The sequence below is a fragment of the Charadrius vociferus genome, unplaced genomic scaffold, assembly GCF_000708025.1.
Source record: "Charadrius vociferus isolate BGI_N301 unplaced genomic scaffold, ASM70802v2 scaffold874, whole genome shotgun sequence".
Lineage (NCBI taxonomy): Eukaryota > Metazoa > Chordata > Aves > Charadriiformes > Charadriidae > Charadrius > Charadrius vociferus.
The window spans coordinates 41,485-64,462 of NW_009648238.1; the positions used below are offsets into that span (position 1 = coordinate 41,485).

A 22,978-nucleotide genomic window follows, 5' to 3' on the forward strand; every position below is an offset into this window, starting at 1 on the left:
ACATCTTCAACCTGCAGACCGTGGGCATGAACTGCATCAGGCACACCAGCCACGAGCTTCAAATACAGCATGCATCACTCCAGCGTCACACACCATCTCATGTGACCTGAGAGACTGTTCTCATAGATGGAGCCTACCATCATGGACTAAGTGAGTTCCATGGACATTTTAAGTGAGTTCAATGTACATTTTGGAGGGATGGCCCACAGATTATGGGAACTGTAAGATCTGGGCATGACACAGATGGTATGGAATAAGGGGTGGATAATGTCCTGGTTCCGGCAAGGATGGGGTTAATTTCCCCCAGGACCCGGCAGGGGGCATGTATTGCACACCACGTGACCCATGCCTGGGCTATAAGAAGCGCTAGCCGGGTGAGGAGAGTAGTCGCCACTTGGTGGTGGGCTGCGGCGGTGTGGGTCTGGTCAGTGCGCTTTGCGGCGGTACTGTAATTGTGTTTTCATCTTTCCTTTTGCTGTTCTGTTAAATTGCATTCTTTTAACCCACGAGTTTTGCCCTGACGTTTTCTTTTTCCACGGCTGTGGGAGTTGTGCGTGCGGCTCTGTGGTTCTTTGTTGCTGGCTGAGGCCAAACCACAACAATGTGATAATAGCAAGAGGAGGTCTAAGGAAAACATTGAAGCACTTCTCTCTTCTCTTTTTACATCTTGATACTTCTGCCTATTTCCATTTCAGTTAACTGATCTGTGTAGGGGTTTATTCTTGTTAGAATTGTCTTAGTGGAGCAGATAGAGTTGGTTATTGTCTTGTCACTGCTGACAAAAATGATCCTGTTGACCATGTTCCGATTTTTTTATCTTTAATATAAATTTAGCTTTTTTCTTAGCTTCTCTCTGGACAGTCAGTGTTGGGCTCTAGACATGAATCAGTGGATAAGGAACTGGCTGGATGGCCGCACTCAACAACTCGATGTCCAAGTGGAAACCAGTGACAAGTGGCGTTCCTCAGGTGTTGGTACTAGAACCGGTGCTGTTCAACATCTTTGTTGGCGACATGGACAGTGGGATGGAGTGCACCCTTAGCAAGTTTGCCAATGATACCAAGCTGTGTGGAGCAGTCGACACGCTGGTGGGAAGGGATGCCATCCAGAGGGACCTGGACAGGCTGGAGAGGTGGTCCCAAGCCAACCTCATGCAGTTCAACAAGGCCAAGTGCAAGGTCCTGCATGTGGGCCGGGGTAATCCCAAGCACAAATACAGGCTGGGCAGAGAATGGATTGAGAACAGCCCTGAGGAGAAGGACTTGGGGGTGTTGGTGGATGAGAAGCTCAACATGAGACAGGAATGTGTGATTGCAGCCCAGAAAGCCAACTGCATCCTGGTCTGCATCCAGAGAAGCATGGCCAGCAGGTCAAGGGAGGGGATTCTGCCCCTCTACTCTGCTCTGGTGAGACCCCACCTGGAGTACTGCGTCCAGCTCTGGAGTCCTCAACATAAGAAGGGCACGGACTTGTTGGAGTGGGTCCAGAGGAGAGCCATGAAGATGATAAGAGGGCTGGAGCACCTCTTCTATTGGGACAGGCTGAGAGAGTTGGGGCTGTTCAGCCTGGAGAAGAGAAGGCTCCGGGGAGAACTTATAGCAGCCTTCCAGTCCCTAAAGGGGGCCTATAGAAGGGCATGTAGTGATAGGACGAGGCGTAATGGCTTCAAACTGGAAGAGGGGAGATTTAGATTAGATATTAGGAAGAAGTTCTCTCCTGTGAGGGTGGTGAGCCCCTGGTGCAGGTTGCCCCGAGAAGCTGTGGATGCCCCATCCCTGGAGGTGTTCAAGGCCAGGTTGGACGGGGCTTGGAGCAACCTGGAGGTGTCCCTGCCCAGGGCAGGGGGGTTGGAACGAGATGATCGTTAAGATCTCTTCCAACCTAAAGCATTCTATGATTCTCTGATTCAGAAATATGGGGAATGGCAGTTGTTTTTGTGCGAGTTTACTAAAAATAGATTTTTTCTGAATTCTTGTAAATAGATTGAAAATTTTCAGTAGGAAAAATTGACTTGATAGAAGCTTTACTTTTAAGATGTATCTTTGTGGTCCCTTTTCCAGTTGTAAACAAAAAAAATGTTCAGCTTTATCATTTTGTCTTGCTGAGTTTTTTGTAGATGCTTCAGCAAGTAACACAATTCTGCTTACGCTTAAACATGATTACAAGAGACAGAGAATGTTTTGTTTGTGTCAAAATGCCATGTATATGGGGTTCAATTACATAATGCTTTATAAAAAGACTTATTTTTTATGTCTTTTAACTTGACATTTTCTTCCTTTTCAGTGATTAAGTTTGGAATCATCTTATTGCAAAGCAATCTTAATTCTTTTTAAAACCAGGTGTTCATAGAGCACCTTTTACTTTTGGTATAGTAATTGGTGTTTGATAAACAAGATAGGACTGTTTTCTTCTTGGGAATTCCCCTATGTGAATGTGCAAGAGGGAGAATCATGAAGTAAAATTCAGAGCAAGTAACTGATGGGTTTGATACATCCTGTCATGCCATTCTTAATGCCTGAAGGATCTGTATTCTTCATATAGTGAAGTATTTTCGGGCTCTGTTATGCTGGGTTTAGAGTACAACATGAGCAAGATCTGCTTAAGCTTTCTCTGGAACTGGAAAAACGGAACTGTGTCTTTGATTCCTCTTCCTTTAAAGTCCTGGTTGATGTTTCCCCATATGAACAAGTGCTAACACTATTCTGTTACTTATGATTTTCAGTTATTTTTCTCTTGGAAATCACAGAATATAACTATATCTTTCCAGAGGGTATCTTTATATTAATTAATTTGAAAGTTATAGATAGTGGTCAGCTTTACAAGTCATTGCAAGTGAGAAATAGTTTCTGTTTTTACTGTGGGACAGATGAAATTCATTTGAAAGAGGGAAGGAAAGCTATTTGGAACTAGAACAAATAGTAAATATACAACTGTCTTTACTGATGTCATTAACAATTCAGAAACACTTTTGAGTAACAACTGATGGGAAACTTCGATGAGATAAAGTAAGCATGTTGAACACAGAAGCTAGAAAAAAGCTGATGTTCAAGGCAAATAATTTTTATTTTAATTGGCTTTTAACTTGGAAATAGCAAGAATATCAATGTTTTGAAAAACTTCATTTTAAAGGTCCCCTCCAACCTAGAAGATTCTATGATTCTATTTGTCATGCTGTAAACTTTGAAAATAACTTTTTCTCTACCAAAAAACATCACTTCATTCAGTTTTGTCGTCTGTGTAATATTGGGTTTCTCCTGTATTTCTTTTTGTCTTTTAAGAATATTAAGCCCACAAGAAGAACGTTTTGGTTTGTTAGCAACAAATAATGAAACAAATCAATAAATTATAAAGCCAAAAAGGACTATTATAAACAACTCTGAGCTGCATCTGGCCATTAGTATGTTCTGCATTAACCTCACTTTCAAATATCTCTTAATGTTAAGATTTCCATTGACGTAACACCTGTACTTTTGAATGTCTTTTCCCTTATATTTCTTCCTTTACTTCTAACAGAGAACTGTGCTACCTTGTGTTTTATATCATTAACTCTTTTAGAATTGTATTAATAACTGTTTGCTCTGTATTCCAGACCTGCTTTCTTCCTGCTTTTCTGTTGCAGATCTAAATATTTGACACAAGCTAATTAGTTAACTTCAGCAATACAAATTTTAAAATATTTATTTCAAAACAAGTATAAATTAGTCATTGCTGATAAGGGAAAGGGATTTAAATGAGGTAATTGCTTTGTTAGCTTTTTATGTGGTTTATGTATAGCTTTAAGTAGAAATCTCTAATGGCTTTAATCAGACTTATTTGGTGGTGAAATTTTGTTATGACACTTCACTATTTTGATATGCCACTGTATATTTTTATAGTTCATCCTAGGCTTTCTTTTAATAGTGACTTTAAAAGCCTTGGATCAGATTGGATGTATGACATTTGACACTTTTTTTGTGCTAATCTATAGGCAGCAGTTAAATCGAAAAAAGCTACAGATACCTATAAACTATATGTGGAGAAATATGCTGCAGTTAAATCTGTTTTTGAACAGAAAATGACAGAAACTGCACAGGTAAGTGTTATATTAAATGAGTTACCTTTAAAATAAATTAATATGTTCTATTTTATCTCTCTGAAGATATCTGAAATCAAAGCTTTTGAAAAATTGGTTCAAGATAGAATGATCTCCATTGGAAATTGATATGAACAATAATATCACAAGGAATATGTTTGAAGGGCAAACATTGACCACATATGTTGTGATGACAGTGTCCTTGAATAACACTAGCTCTCTAGAAAGACTTTTTGAAGAAATTTTTAGGAAGAAAACAAAATGAACTTTTGAAAGTATTGTAGATGCATTGTGATCATGCAGAAAATCTTGTGAATTGCTGGAGAGCCAGAAGTCATTCATAGGAGTTTGAAAACTGGGATCCATCATGTTTTTTCTTTATCATTCTGGCAAAACACTTCAGTAACAGCTTTTTCAAGCGTCTTTCCAGGGTTTATCTGAGGTGGTCAAAAGCCCCTATATCTATTAAAATTTCTGGGTTTTTTTTAAAGCTGTTTTAATCTGTATTTCAGAGGCTATCAAGTTCTCTGTATGATTGCACATGCTGCTGCTTGTTATGTTTTAAAGTTTCTTTTTCAAATATGTTGATAGCAGACTTTTTTCCACTGCCTCAGATTTCAAAAAGCAAACCTCACTGTTTCTGCTTTTAGTAGTAATATTTAGCTGAGGACTGGTTGGCATATTTATTTGTATATGTTTCTTGGTTTAGTAAAGCTTTTACAGGATAGGAATTTTGTTTTTGATTGAAGGTTCTTTGTTCTCTTTCTTAGTTTCAAAGATTAATTTTTAGGCATAGATTGAATTATTAGGGAGATTCAATCATACTTGTATTATTAATGTGGAAGTGGAAAAGTGTTAGGGTTTTCCTTAACTCCTTGGAAATTAAGAATTTACTGTATGGGGATTATGTAGGCTGACAGGTAAAAAGCTGCCCTGTCCTAAACTATAAACTGCTTTCCTACTTTGAAAACTTCATTAGAACTTGATCTAGTTCATCTCTGAATAGCTACTCAACACAGCTGTTACAGAAAGGGTACCAAATATATCACATACCAGAACCCTTCCACCCACCCCTCCAGTCCAGACAAAGTGCTCAGGCATGCTACTGCAAAATTCTGCTTTAATTGTGACTGTTACATTAAGAGTCTTGACATCCTTTTGTTGAAGAGTTCACAGTAGGCATCTCTGTATAGTATCCTAACTAGATTCTGGTTGGAGGAGCTGTACTCCCTATGATTTTCTTTTCCGTTTGAGTTAAATTTGGTTGAAGTACATTATGTTTCTCTCATTTTAAAAATATATGTGACTCTTAAATGTGTGGGGTTTTTTTATTGTATAGTGTAAGACAGTGATGATTGAAGTTATTCAGTGGTATAAAAAGGCTTTATTTAAAAAAAAAACTCACCAAGAAAATTAATGGGTACCATAGTCTGGGTTATAAGGCCTGTTGTACTTCTCTCTGGTGTGTGAAGCTGTGTTTTCAATATATGTTTTAAATTAATATTGTTATCGAATCCAGCAGTTGTCCTCTTTCCATGCTGCTTCCTTTGTCAAGTATTTGTGTGAGGAACTACTTTGTAGAACTCATCCAACTAAAACTAATGTATTAAGGAAGGTTGGCTTTAACCCAGAAGAGACCTGGGGTCTGGTTTATTGAGAGATCACACAAGCATTTGTGTTGGCACAAAGGAAGAGGCAATGTGGTACTAAGGGTAGAGACTTGCATCTTTAAGCTGACTTAGAGCGTGTGAAGCCTGGACTTACTTGAATGTGTGTCCACCTTATACATTTATATCTGTTGCCGTAGCATTTTGTCTCTCTCACTGTAACTTAAAATATTTGTGTATCAGTTACCCCTAGGCAATTTGATTTGGATTGGCATTGGCATCTGTGATTCCAATCACTTGAGAATTTTGGGACTAGGCAATGTTTTTAAACTTAAATGTATCTTAAAACAATTATTGGAAACAAGTATAATATAATAGTAACAAAAGAATCTTTACCATTGAAGCGTAACATTCCCCCTGGAGAGTTTCCACAAATAAGGTGGAAGCAAAATGACATGTGAACACATACTGCTGTTACCCAAAATGGTAACTTTTTTGCAGTGTTCCTGTTAATGTGACTATTGTAGTTGCTCATTAAGTGTTCCAGTAACTCCATCATTGTGCAGTATGGATAAATTGTAGTGCAGCCTGACTTTTTATACAAAACCCCACCTTTTTATACAAAGAAATCAAGTAATACCAGAAAAATACTGAACTGTTCCATTGATTTGTTTCAACCCATATACAAGCGTGGCTCTTCTGGATCTATCTAGAATAATTGAAGAAGTTCCTGCCCTGTTTGTTATTTACCTCGCTCTGGAAGTTACTGAACCCCCACTGAAATAGATCTTGTGAATGCTTCTGATCCACTTCAGAGCAAGTTCAATCAGGTTGCTTTAAATCTTTATTTAGTCTCACAAAAGCTGTCTCCTGTTTATTCCCAATTTTAAAATAGAATATGAAGATTCTTTTTGCTCAGCTTTATTTGTGTTATTAGGTAGGCATTAGGTATTTAAACCAGGCTGAGATGTAGAGAGAGAAAAAAAATCTTTTTACTATACCAGATGTTACAGCTGGGAAAATGTGACCATGCTTTTGGGCTATTTGTTTTGTTTTGCAATATAAAAATGATACAAATTTACCTCTCACTACAAACCACACTTGTGTAAATAACTTTAGTTCCTTAACTGCAACAACTTTTTACTCAAAATTTAAATTTCCACTTAATGTGATAATGGACACCTCGAAGCTCTAATACCTTCCACAGCTATCCGTATTGGAAATTAAAATTGAAATTCCCCCAATATAAGTCCTATCTATCTGTGGAATTTTAAGTATAATGGTGTAGCTGCATCTACAGTTTGGTTGCAGGGGGGCTACTTTAAAGATGATGCGGTAGAAAAATAATGACACTCCTGAATATCTGGAAGCCTGCTTCTGAATCAGTCGCAACCTAGATTATCTTAAATTTGGAGTATATTTTACTTTAAATATACTAATTCTGAAAACAAAATAAATGAACAGTGTGTTCATTTTCAGCTGTTTCAGTGCAAACCCAGTTGTCTTAACTTAAATCTGTATTAGGCTGCTCAGATAAGATTTTTCTGAGGACGCGAACACCTTGAATTGCTGTAGCGTTATTCTAAGTAATCATGTAGTAATGTCCTTACTTAACTGTCCTCTTTTCTTCGTTAAACTCCACCAATCCTGTTACATAAAATTTAAATATTTTTCCTTTTTTTGTCATTTACTACCTTACCTGCAGTTATCAGTGATGTGGCTTGTGATAGGTGATTTTGAGAGGTTGAATTTAGAAACATGATCTTCCTAATCTTAAATTGCAAGTTGTTGGGTTTTTTTCTGCAATAAACATGGAAGGTTTTTCATGATTAAATATGTAGGAAAATATAATTCACTTTGTTGTTTAGATATTGGATTTGTGAGAAATTCTTCATGTTGAAAGTTTTTCTGAATATAACTATAGTTGTATTATACCATTGTTATGCACTTGTTAAGAAAACATATCTCATTTGCCAGTTATTCCACCCTTTTAGAAGCTTTTTTTTATAATCACATAGCACAGTGAGTTATTGGAACAGATTTTGAGTTTGAGTAAAAATTAGGTAGTGGAAACAGGCTGGAAGATCACATTGTGTACAGGTGTTGACACCCTGATAGTGAATGAGAGCAGATATTATAGAGATGGACCATAGATAGCTTTGAAAGCAAAATAATATAGTTTATGTAATCAGGCAGTCAGTAAAAGAAGTAACATCATAGAATAGGCTACAGAGGATGACCATATCCCCTGTAATTAAGAAGGCGGCTGCTTGAGGGGAAAAAAATAATTTTAGTCTGCTTGATTAATGGCTAGAGAGGCATTTAAGTGTGGCAAAAGAAAGATTGAGAGTTTAGAAGTTAAGAGATATTTGACTTGTCTGTATGGAGTTGTACTTGTCTGTGAATCAGAGTACCAGGAGGTGTGAAATGTGGAGAGATGGTCTTCAGAGAACCCTGCAAAAATTGGAGAGAGGATTAAGAGGTGCTCCAAAGTTTGGACAGTTACAGAAGTAGGAAGAGAACTAGGACAGAGCAGGATTAAACACAGATTTCAAGATGATTACGGTTGACTGTTGGAGAGGATGAGGACATTTTTAGTTCTGATCTTTGGCTAGGAAGGAGTCGTTAGAGATGTTGGAAATGGTTTTAAAATTGGTGTCAGGTGGAAGCCTGGGTAAGATGGAACAGGAGGACAAATTCCAGACAAACTGCAAAGCTTTTATACAGTGAGTTTAAAGATCAAATGAATCACATTTAAAGAAGCAAATGATATAGATTTAACTAGAGAAAGAGAAAGCATGTGTATATTGTGAGCAGGAAGAGAGGGTAATAAGGAGGAGGTACAAAACAGATCCAGAAATAGGATTCCTGGGGTTAGATGAAAAACCAAAACTCTTCAGTTATGTAAAAAAGATATATTTTTTTTAAACACCCTCCAACCCTATTTCCTTTTGGTAGAAATAGGTCAGACCTTTAAAAAATCAAGATAGATGAAGTTTTAAAGAGTAAAAAAGTTGGATAATGGTTCTAAAAGGTTATTATAAAGTACATTATTTCATAACTCTGAATTCTGCACCTTCCTTTCTTAAACACTGTAATTACCATGATAAAGATCTGAAAAAAAAATGTGTTTTTCTGTTTAGTATATTTAATTGTTAAAATTTAAGGTTTAGTATTTCAAGAATTATTTTCATTATGAATAATTGCTTATATTGGTTTACAGAAATTTCAAGACATTGAAGAAACACACCTTCTTCATATGAAAGAGATTATAGAATCATTGTCAAATACCATAAAAGAAATCCATTTACAAATAGGAGAGGTAATTTTTATATTATTGTTTGTTTGGATCATGCTACATGTTTCATTTAACAGTTAAGAAAAATATTTCTTACTGTGCTTGTAGTAATTACAAGATCACATCTTTCAAATGATGGTAACTTTTTAAACTAGTATGAGTAGAAGGAGATAAACAGAAATTATTCACAGAATTCAAAAGACTGAAGCAGGTGTGGTTCTTTTTACCACAGATATCAAACATTATGCGAGTACGGAACTTGTTTATGAGATGTTTGAAGGAGATTTGAACATCTACTAAATTGCTGTTTTGGTCTTATATGATGTTTCTATATGTGTATTCTCTTTTTTATTCAAGCCTCTCTGATTTTTTTTTATTAAATGGATCATGCTCTAATTTTGATCATTGTATTGGAAATCTTTTTAATATCTGAAATCAATATAAGATGAAATTTTTACTGCTTCCTGTTGTATTTATAAGTTCAGTATCACAAATTTTACAGAATAAGTCTGAATAATCGTTAAATTTTGTGTTAACAGAAAACAAAATATTTTGACAATTTGGAGAGTTATTAGTTTATTTCAAAGTTCTGTTTGCTAGATATTAATTAGCACCCATTTCAGGATACTTGTGCTTTTCTTTAAGTAAAACTTGAAATTAGTATCAGTCTGAAGAGCTTCCAAATTTTTGATACACTTTGGTTTGTACGAGCAAAAGGCCTTCAGTAACAGTGTTAAAAGAAGCTTTTATAGTATCTTTTCTTTAGATGCAAGTTGGTTTAATTAATAATCATTATAAGTAGTCTTTAATTTTTTGATGTTCTGAAATGTAGTTTTATTTGTATACACTTAATTTGAGTCACTGTTTTCCTCAGTTTTGAGGTTTTCTGCTAATGAATGGTGGTCACAAGAGTCATGCTATTATTTCTAAAGCATATACATACTGCCTTGTTAGAAAAACTTCTTATTAACAACATGTGGTTGTTCCTTTGTCAGACAAAAAAAACCATTGCAGCAGTAATGTTTTTACTCAAGCAGGTAGGTACTGTGATAATACAGTGGTGACAGTTCACACCCTTAACTGGTGCTGGCTTAAAAGACAAACAGTGCTTGTCTTTCTGACGTTATAGTGGGACATGTTGCTAACAAATTCAGAAAATTATGGATTACAAAAGTGGTTTAGATGGAAGAAATGGAAGTAAATCCTAGACCCATCATCAAGCTGTATTCTTTCATTCCTCATTTGTATTTGTATCATACACACACTTGCTAATACTAAAACAAAGAAGGGATTTCCTTGGTAAAATACCTGTTGATTTTTGGAAGCCCTATTTTAGAGGCAAGTATTTTGAACCTTAGCTCTAGAAAAAAACAATTTTTACAGTTAATTATATTCTTTCAATTACTGGTTTTAAAATTCCTTTTGTGTGGTGTGGTTTTGTTTTGGTTTTTTTTGAAGGTGCAAGAAGACTTTATTAATAACATGAAAAATACTACAGTTGAGAGTTTAATACAGAAATTTGCAGAGTCAAAAGGAACTGGCAAGGAAAGACCTGGTAAGAGATTAAAAATAACAGAGTAAGAAACGATAATTTAAAAACTGTAGATGTACACTCCTAATAAAAGGTCAAACACTATTTGTTAATGTGTTGTAGCGGTAATGTACTTAAAATTGCAAATTCTCAGAATTCATTAGCTTTGATATTAAATGATTCATAGAAATTTAACAACACTATTATGTAAGTGTAGTATTCGTGTTCATAAAGCATAGCATTTTATACTTCTGACTCCCTCTATGTAGACCTTAGGGGAAGCTCTTAAAATATACTTCTCCTTGGTACATCAGTGAAATTTGTCAAGAAACTGAAGTTCCTTGCACAAACTTATCTCTGTTATGTGCTTCTGCGTAAATTATATTTCCAAACTTAATCTAATATAAATTTATGGACATATTCAGAACAAATGTCTATAATGCTGCTTATAGAACTGTTGGAACAGTTGCATTAGTTTATTTGGTTAGCTTGCAAAATTATGCATTTTAATAGTTTATATGTAGATTGTTTCCTTAAACAAGCAGCAAATTGAATTGTTGGGTGTGTTGTATAAGACTTTCCTGGACTGGCATAAAAAGATGATCTCACAGTACCATGTATCTAACATTATAGAGTTTAATATTTGGGCATGAGTACATGGTCACTGGGTGTGTGATTACAGGAATTCAGAAGTACCATTTTCCTTTGAGCACTGGGAGTCCTAGCTAACATCTCTGCCTTCTAGTACAGAAGGACAAAGTTTTTTTCAGAGCAAGGATGTACATAACAGTGTAGATCTTGAGAATTTATATTAAATTGTTAAATATGGTTACTAGGTAACACAATGCCTCTGTGAGTTGTTTTTAATACAATATTGTTTCATATTCTCTCTGTGATCCACTAATTCTGATACCTGAGTGGGCTGAGGTAAGATTGTATATGGAACAGTTTTCGAATGTTTCCTGTATATTTTACAATTTTTTAATAAAGAGTAAGAAAAGAAAAAGTATGAACTTCAGGGGTTCAAGTTCAGTTGATCTGAAGTCAGGGTAAAGACGTGAAAGTTCAGTGTTCAGACTTCTTTGATTAGCTATTGCTGAGATGTTATGGCTAGGGATCTCCATTTTGCATTTAGGATCCTGACTCCCTGAGTTACAAAGACCCTTGCTTATGTATCCTTGAGGATACTGCACTTCAGGTCATCCACATTATTAGTGTGGTTTTTTGCTAGGCAACATAGTAATCATAAGAAAAATAACACTTTTTTAATTTAGTGGGAGAAGTTATACACACTGTGTACTTATTTGCTGCTTTATAGAGTTCTTCAAATCCCATTTGCATTCTCTGGGGTCAAATAAAAGCTTTTGCCATAGTAAATTTCATTTATTCAATCCTACAACTATTTTAACAGCAAAATATTTTAAGGAAAGATTACTTTTTTAGTGTGGAAATGAATGCACCTTGAATTTTCTTTTACAGAGTGAAATTCTTGTATTGATATCAACTTTGTAAAGCAGTCATGGTGCAGAGGAAAGCATAGACAAATTCAGCAGCAAAAGAATACAAATTCACAAGAAGTTGTGAAGTGTCAGATAGGAGACTAGAAACAGACTGCTAGTGATGTTAATTATGGTTACTGCTTCTATTATATTCATTTTATTAACTTAAAATCATATAACTTTGACAATTACAAAGATTTGGAAGACAAAATGAGGTATCAGTCTTCTAAGAATGAAATGGAAACATCCAGTGTGGGAGGGAGAAAATACTTTTCTGCAATTGAGAACGGTTCTTAATAGCAATGTATTTTAACTCAGAAGTCTTTCTGTGGTGTGAATTTACTAGTTAGGGTGGAGAAGGAAATGGTTTCTTGGATAAATCTAAGTATTCAGCATATAAAAATGATACTGGCTTGGTGTACAAGACAAACATAGAAAGAATGTCTTACATCTGTCACTGTAGCTTAAGATTCTGGTCCTAAATCTATTTGAAGGAAATACTTTAAAAATCCTCAGGACTATGTAGGCCTTCTACCTCCTGTATTATTTGTGGGCTAATATACTGAATTAGTTGGTGGACTGTGTTCTGAAATACTGAATTTTGAGAACAAAATAAACTAAAAGGATAATATATAACAATGTATTTTAGATGATTTCAGTATATTCTAGCTATAGATATAGTACTTCATATCAGAGTTTACTTACTTTTATTTATATCTGTAAAAATAAGAATGAATCTGAAAGGAAGTACTGAGTAAGGCTGGTTTATTGCATAGATAATAAAAAATTTACAATAAAGGTTTCTAGATATAGGCAATTACTTAAGCTCTCGTCTGCATACCTGCAATTTCTCTTTGAACAGTGATGTCCTTTATACCAGATTATATGGGCTCCCTCTGGTGGCTAATTTCTGGCACTTGAAGTCTTAATATACAGGGGCTTCTCGAGTTTAATGCACACTGTTTTTCTAGTACAAATAACATTTCTTTCAATTGGTAATGCTTTGTGAATTTTTTAACTTCATTTATCGACTTCCTTACAATGGCTTTTTTAAACTGCTACCTAAATAACTTATCTAGTTAGCTTGATCACTTAATTCTTACTGAATTTACTTTAAATAGTTTTTAAATGTTTGGTATTAATACAGTATTTGAAGAAGTTTGGGGTTTTTTTCTTACTTCCATTCGGCATAAAAAAAATAGCAACATACATTCAGTTGCAAATCTTTTAATTTTAACTGGGGGGATCACTTAAATGTAAACCACTGAAAAACAGAAAGAGAGGTGGCAGGACATGCAATAACCAGTGAGGCTTCAGGTCAGAATTTCATTTGTTCAATGAACTGTTTTCTAAAGCTTATATGTTCCTGCTATTAGGTCTAATAGCAGGTTTGATACCATTGGTTGGAAGATGCTTCTGTCACTTGTGGTCCTGCAGTATTGATCAAAACTATTGTTGGCCACTTCTGATGAATCAGTTTTCTGTTTCTGATAGGCTTCTGCTCCGTGTTACTTGGAATATTCATTTATGGCTTTATTTACTTAATCTAATAATACCTGCCCTGCCTTTAATCCTGACCCATAAGCTCTAGGTCAGCTCCTCATGCATCCCCAGGCAGAGCTCCATGCACTCCAGCTGGTCACTGACATAGAGGGCGACACCCCCTCCTCCTCTCCCCTGCTGTCCTTCCTGAAGAGCCTGTGTCCTTCCATTCCAACACTGCAGTCAGAGGAGCCATCCCACCACGTCTCCGTGATGCCAATAAGATCATAGCCCTGCAGGCGTGCGCACATCTCTAACTCCTCCTGTTTGTTCCCTCCCGTTTGTATGTGCATTTGCCGGAACCAGGACAGCCATGAATGATTTTCCATTTTTAGCTGCTGAATTACTGTGCCCTCTTCTCATATGTGGGAAACTGTGTGTGTGTGTTTGCCTCTGTATTAGTTTTTGCCCACTACACAGTTTATCCAGAAGGTACCTTTGAAGGCTAAATAAGGAGACTCAGCTGTGCTGTACTTTCAAAAAAATCAGGAACAAAAGCCAAATTTAGATGATTTGTTTTCATTAATTTGTTCTGATGTCATTGTTTATAGTTGGTAATTTATTAAGTTGTTGCTCTTATTTTCTCATTTTTCTTAAAAATTTAATAAAGAGGAAAACAGAAATTTTATTGTAGTAGTACAGGCAGCAATGGAAAGCCAAAATCCTTGCTGTCTCCTTAATCCTCCAATAAAACAGTGATATGCAGATAGCAATTATTACATATCCTATGCCATTATTCAGTGTGAGGTTCGCTGGGTCATCTTTTAACTATAATAAATATTTCTTTATTGGTTTTGTGCTAGCTTGATTTGTCTTTCACAATTGGAATCAGCCAGAACGTGATTTGCACTGCAGTGCTGCATTTTTAACCACACAAGTAGGCAGAGGAAATCTGGCAAAGAGGAGTAGTCACATATAAGTTGTCTTCTAAGTGTACCAGTAAAAGCATCTAGAATTTTGGGCTGCATCAGAAGAAGTGTGGCCAGCAGGTCAAGGGAGGTGATCCTGCCCCTCTACTCCACTCTCGTGAGACCCCACCTGGAGTACTGCGTCCAGCTCTGGAGTCCTCAACATAAGAAAGACATGGACCTGCTGGAGCGTGTCCAGAGGAGAGCCACGAGGATGATCCGAGGGCTGGAGCACCTCTCCTATGAGGAGAGGCTGAGAGAGCTGGGGCTGTTCAGCCTGGAGAAGAGAAGGCTCCAGGGAGATCTTATTGCGGCCTTCCAGTACCTAAAGGGGGCCTACAGGAGAGCTGGGGAAGGACTTTTTACTAGGTCATGTAGTGACAGGACGAGGGGGAATGGCTCTAAACTGGAAGAGGGCAGGTTTAGATTAAACACTAGGAAGAAGTTTTTTACTTTGAGGGTTGTAAGGCACTGGCATAGGTTGCCCAGAGAGGTTGTTGAGGCCCCATCCCTGGAGGTGTTCAAGGCCAGGCTGGACATGGCCTTGGGCAACCTGGTCTAGTGGGAGGTGTCCCTGCCCATGGCAAGGGGGTTGGAACTCGATGATCTTTAAGGTCCTTTCCAACCTAAACCATTCTATGATTCTAATTTGGGCTGTGAAAAACACAAGCCCATAAAAATACTTCTTGTCTCTTTTCACTAACCATCCAATAAACTTGAACTTTATAGAGGGGCTAAAATAAGTTTGCGTGTGTTAAAACATTGTAAAATTAGTGCTTGCAATCTATCTGCTCTTTGGATTAAATGATAATGGAAGTAGGTAACAATTTTCATTGTCCATGATTGCCATTGATCAGCTGTCATTGGCTCTTGTACATATAGCAAAGCATTTGACGTTTGTCCTCCTTGTCCTTTCAGATAATATTAATAATAGTATAAGTCCTTTTAATCAAATGGTGCTTCCACAGTTAACAAGATTCAGAAAAGGACATATATATTGTCTCTAATCCTTTTCCTCCCTCCACCAAAGCCAGAAATTGGCAAATTAGTCAGTATTTGATTAGTAATGCTGGTTAAAAAAAAAAATAAAAAATGTTTGGTCTGTTGCTTTTTGGAGCTGCTGAAACCTTTTTTGCTTTATTTGCCCATGCAGAAAAAATTGTCTCAAGGCTCCTGGTAACTCCAGTCACAGGAAAGTTTAAGGTCATAGATGTCAAATGGAGACATTAGGTCAGGACATATTTTTTTTAATCATTTTGAAAATCTTCTTTCTGGGAAGGCTATCTAGTAGTCGAGAGTTGAGAAATTTATCAGTGACTTAGGACAGCTATAATCTCAATATTTTCACTGCCTCGCAACGTAGCACATATCAGAAAAATATGTCCTGGCATCCTTGTCAACATGCTGGTGATCCTTATTTGTTCTGAGGGGACACATCTGGGAACTGTTTCTGGAGTGTTAACAAAGTTTATATTTTGAAGTCTTAAAAAATAATGATTTATTTAGGTATGATGTTCCCACTGAAAGCAATGTGGAGTTTTCACGGGCTGCAAAACTGTTGATAAACCATTATGTTTACTATTTAGATGGCAATCAGAACAGTTTAATCTAAATACCTTACAAGTTCATTAATGCTGCTAACATTGCCTGTTACCAGGATCATAAAGCATTAGCGCTTCAATTCATTAAACATATAAAAAAACCCAACCCAATTTTACCTAGGCTTTAATTCAGCTGACTTCTGATTTAGTGAACTCAAGTGAATTATTGTTCTTTTGATTAGAATAATGTTTTACGTGGCTGGCTGTTGGTGGCGGTGGGGGTTAGTGTGAATTTGACATGCTATTGGGTCTTTTCTAATTGATTACCGTATTTTAGTCCTAAATGCCTATGGAGCACTGCTTATGTGTTGTTTCTTGGGGTTTTTTTCCGAAGTGAATGCAAGAGCATTGAAATGAGCTGCACCACACCTAGGAAGCTAGTGCAAAGTAACTAGCATACTGTAAATGCACAGTTGTGCTCACTCCATGTTAATATTCCTATTTAAGTTAGTGTGTTGTGTTAAACTACATGTATCTATCTAATGAAGAAATGTATAAGATGAACAAGATAAAGTAAATGAAAAAGGGTTTAAGAACAACTGCATTCCTCTAAGAAATTTTAGAAACAAGTTATTCCTTTCCCAGAGACTGAGAGGCAAAGCAAGGGCCATGGAATACTGAAGCTTGCTTTGATTAAAGTTAATAGCTTTTTATGTGCTTGAATAATAAACTCTGCTTTGAGAGAAAGTCTTGAAACAGTGCTGCATGTGGCATTTGTTTTTTCCATGGGTTCGTTTGATAACATAATAGTTTAGAGAATTTATAAAAATGTTTGTCTAGGAAGCTAAACAGCAACAAAGTAGATGGCAATAAACACTAAAAATGGTTAATACTAATTTTTTAACAGCTCTGCATGACATCTTTGAGCACCTTTTTCACAAGGAAGTATAACATAGCAAGTATTTATTTTATGTTCTTATAAATTATTTTCTTTATATTTTCTGTAAATATTATGAATATTTTAATGTGGCCAACACTTGTGACTAGATGCATAAATAGCCAGAAGTGTTTCAGTTTCTCAGAACCTGTGCCCACACATAATTCTACACAGAAGGTTGACTGAGGAATGAGTTTAGTTTATCGACATTGACAGTACCCAAGGGATTCAGAAGTATTCTTTGTAAAGGAAGGCAGTCCATTGCTATATTTCAGAAGCTAATGGGAGAAATTAAGTGTGGATATCTTTGAGAATTTTTATAAAAAGCTGGGTTTGAGGCAATTTTTTTTAAAAGTATTTAAGGGTGCTGTGCTGTAGAGCCCTCTTTCAAAGAGGAGGTGCAAGCTCAAGAGCTGTACTAATAAATATGTCTTAGTTCCTGTCCTAGACCTCTATTGGATTTTGCATGCAAAAGTTGGGTCCCTTCATAAATGACAAACCTGCCAAAGCTGGCGTAGACTTTAGGAAGTCTCATCTGCCAGCACAGATTAATAATTACAAATACCTAAGTTGCAAACTTGTTTTAATTTGCATTTTATTTAATTGTCTGGAGAGTTATAACTGTACAGGTTTTGCTCCAAAAGTCTCTTAATGCAAGTGGAAGACTGGTAGCATTGCACTGCCAATATTAGCTGAATATGCCAACCAACTGGGAATTTAACATTATTTGGCAGGCAGGGCTAGAAATGTGATACTCTGAGGAAGCCAATTAAGCTTTTCCTTTTAGCGTGATTGTATTTTAAGCAGTAGCAAGAAAAATTCATACTGAAAACAAAAATTATTCTTGCTGTATCATACTTGTTGAATATATAGTGTTGGAAAGGAAGTTCTTGACACACACACATACACCTATACACACAGACAAGTCCACATATGAACTTGAAAGCTTTATGATCTTTTCCTAGTGTGTGAAAAATTGTTTGGACTCATTCTATTTGAGAAGGAAGAGCCCATCCAATTCACAGAATGAATTGGATGAACATCCACTTCCCCTGAAGTACTCGGAGAAATCAAGAGCTGTCTGTGATATCTAGCAAGAAATTTTGTAAAACAATTCCAAACTCAACTGCATTCAACCATTCAACAAAAGGAGAAAACAGCAGAACAGAAAATAGTATATGTCATTGTGTCAAAAAAAAATCAATGAAAAGTCACATAACATAATATTTAAGAATGCTTTTGCCACACCTCCTGGGAACATACAGTTGTTAAGTTTTTTTTGTACTTCATTACAATTCTGCAGTATATTGGTATGATCTTTTCCACAGAGCTAGCTAAAACACTGAAGTAGAGTATAAATATATTCAGCGACAGGTGAAAGATGGGGGAAAAATGAAAAAAAAACCCAAAATATTCTGAACCACACTACCAAAATTATATAGAACTACACCATCCTCTGGATTTATTTCAATTTTATTATAAAAGTAGAATATGAGACAAGATAGAAGGGTTTGAGTTTGTTTGTAAGTCCAACTTTAGCTTTCTGTGTTTGCTTTCCCTAGTTTAAAACTACATTTTTTCTCAAAAAGCTTGTTACAAAATTCAATCCACCCCTTGGTCACGGGCACATTTTTATGTTGCATCCCTTCCTTCATGACCTGAAGTGACATGGGCCCACCGAGCTAAGAATAGTTCACCATTATGTTCCCACTCAAAGCCTGCCTGGAAAATTTTTGCAGCCTGATCCACTTGCTGATTGTTTTGATGTTCCTCAGTGGCCCGACTCACGGGTACGTGGGCATCTGCATGATGTACCTTTACTACTAGTTTCCCTAGCCGGTCAGCAATGTCTTGCCACAGGTGGCCTGAGGACCAGGGCTTGTGAATGTGAGGCTGCTCCTATCTGTCTACAGAGGCCCTCATCCACTCGGTCTTCCTGGTTGGGTGGCCTGTAGCAGACCCCCACTGTAACATCACCTGTCCCTGCCCTCCCTTTAATCCTGACCCATAAGCTCTAGGTCAGCTCCTCATGCATCCCCAGGCAGAGCTCCATGCACTCCAGCTGGTCACTGACATAGAGGGCGACACCCCCTCCTCCTCTCCCCTGCTGTCCTTCCTGAAGAGCCTGTGTCCTTCCATTCCAACACTCCAGTCAGAGGAGCCATCCCACCACGTCTCCATGATGCGAATTAGATGCAGGTGTGTCTTGTAGGTGTGCACACATCTCTAACTCCTCTTGTTTGTTCTTGTCTTGTTGTTATATTAGAAACAATTCTATAACTCCACCTGCACTGTAGGTTTTAAATACCCACCACCTTCTAAACAATGTAAAAGTAGAAGTCACTCCACTTGCACAGCACTGCATTTAAAGGGCAAATAACTTTTCTGGGAGACTGGATTTATTATTTGAAACAAAAATATTAAAGACTATATGAGTGGACAAACCTCTCTCAAATACAGAACTTAGTAATATTTGTCACATCTCATAACCATTATCATTACTAGGCAAGTCAAATAAAGTAATTTTGTCATTTTGTTTAAAGTTTTGAAGATATCAATAACAAAGGTCAGGTGGAGAATGACCTAAAGAAAGTTCTCACATGAACTCTTGATCAGTCTCAGGTTTGCATGAAATTCTCTGAATTCGATCAAAAACTCTGCGTCTTCTATTACACCAATTTCATATGTCCAACTATGATTTCTTTATATAACTATAATCCAATGATAGGTATGCACGTCTTCAAGAAATTCAATCCTGCATAAGCAATTAACCAAGAAGTAATGTTGTGTCTGGCCAGGAAGGAAGTCAAAGGAGCTTTGCTTTAATTTCCCCATTATTTAAAGCCCTTGCAAGCCACAATGAATGTATTCTCTTTAGCAACCACAGTTAGACACAGAATCAGAAAATCATAGAATCATTCAGGTTGTAAAGAACCTTTAAGATCATTGATCTCCAACCATCAACCTAACACTGCCAAAACTACCACTAAACCATGTTCCTAAGCGTCTTTTAAATACCTCCAGGGATGGCGACTCCACTGCTTCCCTGGGCGGCCGGTTCCAATGCTTGATGACCTTTCTTTCAGTGAAGAATTTTTTCCTAATATCTGTCCTAAACCTCCCCTGGAACAAGCTGAAGCCTTTTCGTCTTGTCCTATCACTTGTTACTTGGGAGAAAAGACCGAGCCCCACCTCGCTGCCCCCTCTTTTCAGTTAGCTGTAGAGAGCGAGAAGGTCTCCCCTCAGCCTCCTCTTCTCCAGGCTGAACACCCCCAGGGCCCTCAGCTGCTCCTCATAAGACTTGTGCTCCAGACCCCTCACCAGTTTCATTGCCCTTCTCTCAAAACAGTGTCAAAGGCTTTAGTAAAGTCCAGGTAGACATCATCCACAGCCTTTCCCTCATCCACTAAGGGGGTCACCTTGTCATAGGAGGAGATCAGGTTTGTCAAGCAGGACCTGCCTATATATCCTTGGGTGGGATAACATTTTTTTCTGTCATGCATACTCCCCTTTAAACTAGAAAGGAGACAGTTTCTAAAAGTAAATACAAATGTAAACCATTTTTTATTTGATTTGTTGACTTTTTGATTTGTTTACCTTTTTAGATGGGCAGGATTTTCCCGGTTCAATTATATACTGCTGATAAATGATGGGAAGTGGCTTGGTGAGCACTTCCGCCAGCTCCCTCAGTGCCCTTGCATGGATCCCATCCTGCCCCATAGACTTGTGTGTGTCTAAGTGGTGTAGCAGGTCCCTCACCATTTCCCCTTGGATTATGGGGGCTTCATTCTGCTGTCTGTCTTCTAGCTCAGGGGGCTGGGTACTCAGGGAACAACCGGTCTTATTACTAAAGACTGAGGCAAAGAAGGCATTAAGTACCTCAGCCTTTTCCTCATCCTTTGTCACTCTGCTTCCACCCCTGTCTACTAAAGGGTGGAGATTATCCTTCGTCCTCCTTTTATTGCTAATGTATTTGTAGAAACATTTCTTATTGTCCTTAACAACAGAAGCCAAATGAATTTCTAGTTGGGCTTTGGCCCTCCTAATTTTCTCCCTACATAACCTCACTACATCTTCGTAGTCTTCATGAGTGGCTGCCCTTTCTTCCAAAGGCCGCAAATTCTCCTTTTTCCCAGATTTGCGGCCATAGCTCTCTGTTCAGCCAGGCCGGTCTTTTTCCCCGACGGCCTGCTCCTGTGCCTTTAAGATGTCCTTCTTGAAGAATGTCCAGCCTTCCTGGACTCCTTTGCCCTTGAGGACTGCCTCCCAAGGGACTCTGTCAACCAGGCTCCTGAAAAGACCAAAGTCTGCCCTCCGGACGTCCAAGGTGGCAGTTCTGCTGACCTCCCTCCTTATTTCTCCAAGAATCGAAAACAAATGATTGCTATGCCCAAGACGGCCTCCAACCATCACATCCCCCACAAGACTTTCTCTGTTCGCAGACAACAGGTCCAGCGGGGCGCCTTCCCTAGTCAGCTCACTCACCAGCTGTGTCAGGAAATTGTCCCCAATGCACTCCAGGAGCCTCCTAGACTGTTTCCTCTCTGCTGTATTGTATTTCCACCAGACACCTGGTAAGTCGAAGTCCCCCACGAGAACAAGCAGAGAGACTTCTCCCAGCTGCCTATAGAATATTTCATCTGCCTCTTCATCCTGGTTGGGTGGTCTGTAACAGACTCCCACCATGATATCTGCCTTGTTGGCCTTTCCCCTGATTCTTACCCATAAACACTTGACCCTTTCATCACCATCGTCAAGCTCTAGACAGTCAAAACGCTCCCTGACATACAGGGCCACCCCACTGCATCTCCTTCATTGCCTATCCCTTCTGAAGAGCTTATAGCCATCCATTGCAGCACTCCAGTTGTGTGAGTCATCCCACTATATGGCGACTATATCATAGTTTTCCCACTGCACAATAGCTTCCAGCCCCTCCTGCTTGTTGCCCATGCTGTGTGCATTGGTGTAGATGCACTTCAGTTGGATATTGGTCCCACCACCTTTTGTGGGGGAGAAGCCCTAATCCCTATGTGACTGTCTTCAGGTGCTTCTGTGGTTTCTAACCCATCAACAACCCTTGTGTTTTTGCTGCCACGGGGATCTCCATCCTCTACCTCCCCTGAGCTGGCAGAGCAAAGGCCCTCACTAGCACACCATCCCTCAAACATTGGCGTGACACCCCCAGGCTTATCTCTAGCGAGTCTGGTGTTATCCCTTTCCCCCTTCAAATCTGGTTTAAAGCTCTTTCAATGAGCCCTGCTAACTCCTGTGCAAAGTTCCTTTTCCCCCTTTGAGACAGGCGGACCAGCAGGCCTGGTGGCATGTAAACCAACCCATGATCAACAAACCCAAAATTCTGCCGGTGACACCAGGCTCGGAGCCAGGTATTGCTCTGCTGGCTCTTTCTGTTTCTTCCCTCGTCATTCCCTGCAACTGGAAGGATAGAGGAGAACACTACTTGTGCTCCTGATCCCTTAACCAGTTGTCCCAAGGCCTGGAAGTCTCTCTTGATTGCCCTTGGACTTCTTGTTGCCACTTCATTGCTGCCTACCTGAAAAATCAATAATGGATAATAATCCGAGGGCCGTACCAGGGTAGGAAGCTTTCTCTTCACGTCTTTAACCCAGGCCCCAGACCGGCAGCAGACTTCCCTAAGAAGTGGGTCTGGTCTGCATATTGGGCCTCCTGTTCCCCTCAGGAGGGAGTCACCTATGACAATGACCTGTCTAAGAGTATGACATATTCATTTTGAAAAGAGTACAAGTGAAAACACTGGAAAATGCTTGCAAGTACACCTTTTATTTAATGTGAAAACACCCTGAAAACTGCACAGCTCTTGGTTTTATGGTGGATGCTCTAGAATAATTGTAATTTCATAATAAAGATAAATAAATCAGAGTACTTACTAACACGTGTTTTGGAGCAGGAGTAGTTTCTGTGTTTGAGGTTTCCAAAATCTATTCACTTCCAGTTGCTTGTAACTGAAATTTTCAAGATTTCAATCTCTCACTTGAAGTAGTTGCATAAGGTACAATGGGGGGGG

The 22,978-nt window shown here is 38.1% G+C and overlaps 1 protein-coding gene across 1 annotated transcript in view; it reads left to right on the forward strand.

Moving 5' to 3' along the window:
- The window catches only part of LOC104285677 (FCH domain only protein 2-like), a 104,266-nt gene that overhangs the window by 30,775 nt on the left and 50,513 nt on the right, over positions 1-22,978 (forward strand). The window contains exons 6-8 of the mRNA XM_009884154.1: positions 3,968-4,072; positions 8,903-9,001; positions 10,436-10,532. Coding sequence (XP_009882456.1) covers positions 3,968-4,072; positions 8,903-9,001; positions 10,436-10,532 — 301 coding nt within the window. The remainder of the gene's footprint in view (positions 1-3,967; positions 4,073-8,902; positions 9,002-10,435; positions 10,533-22,978) is intronic.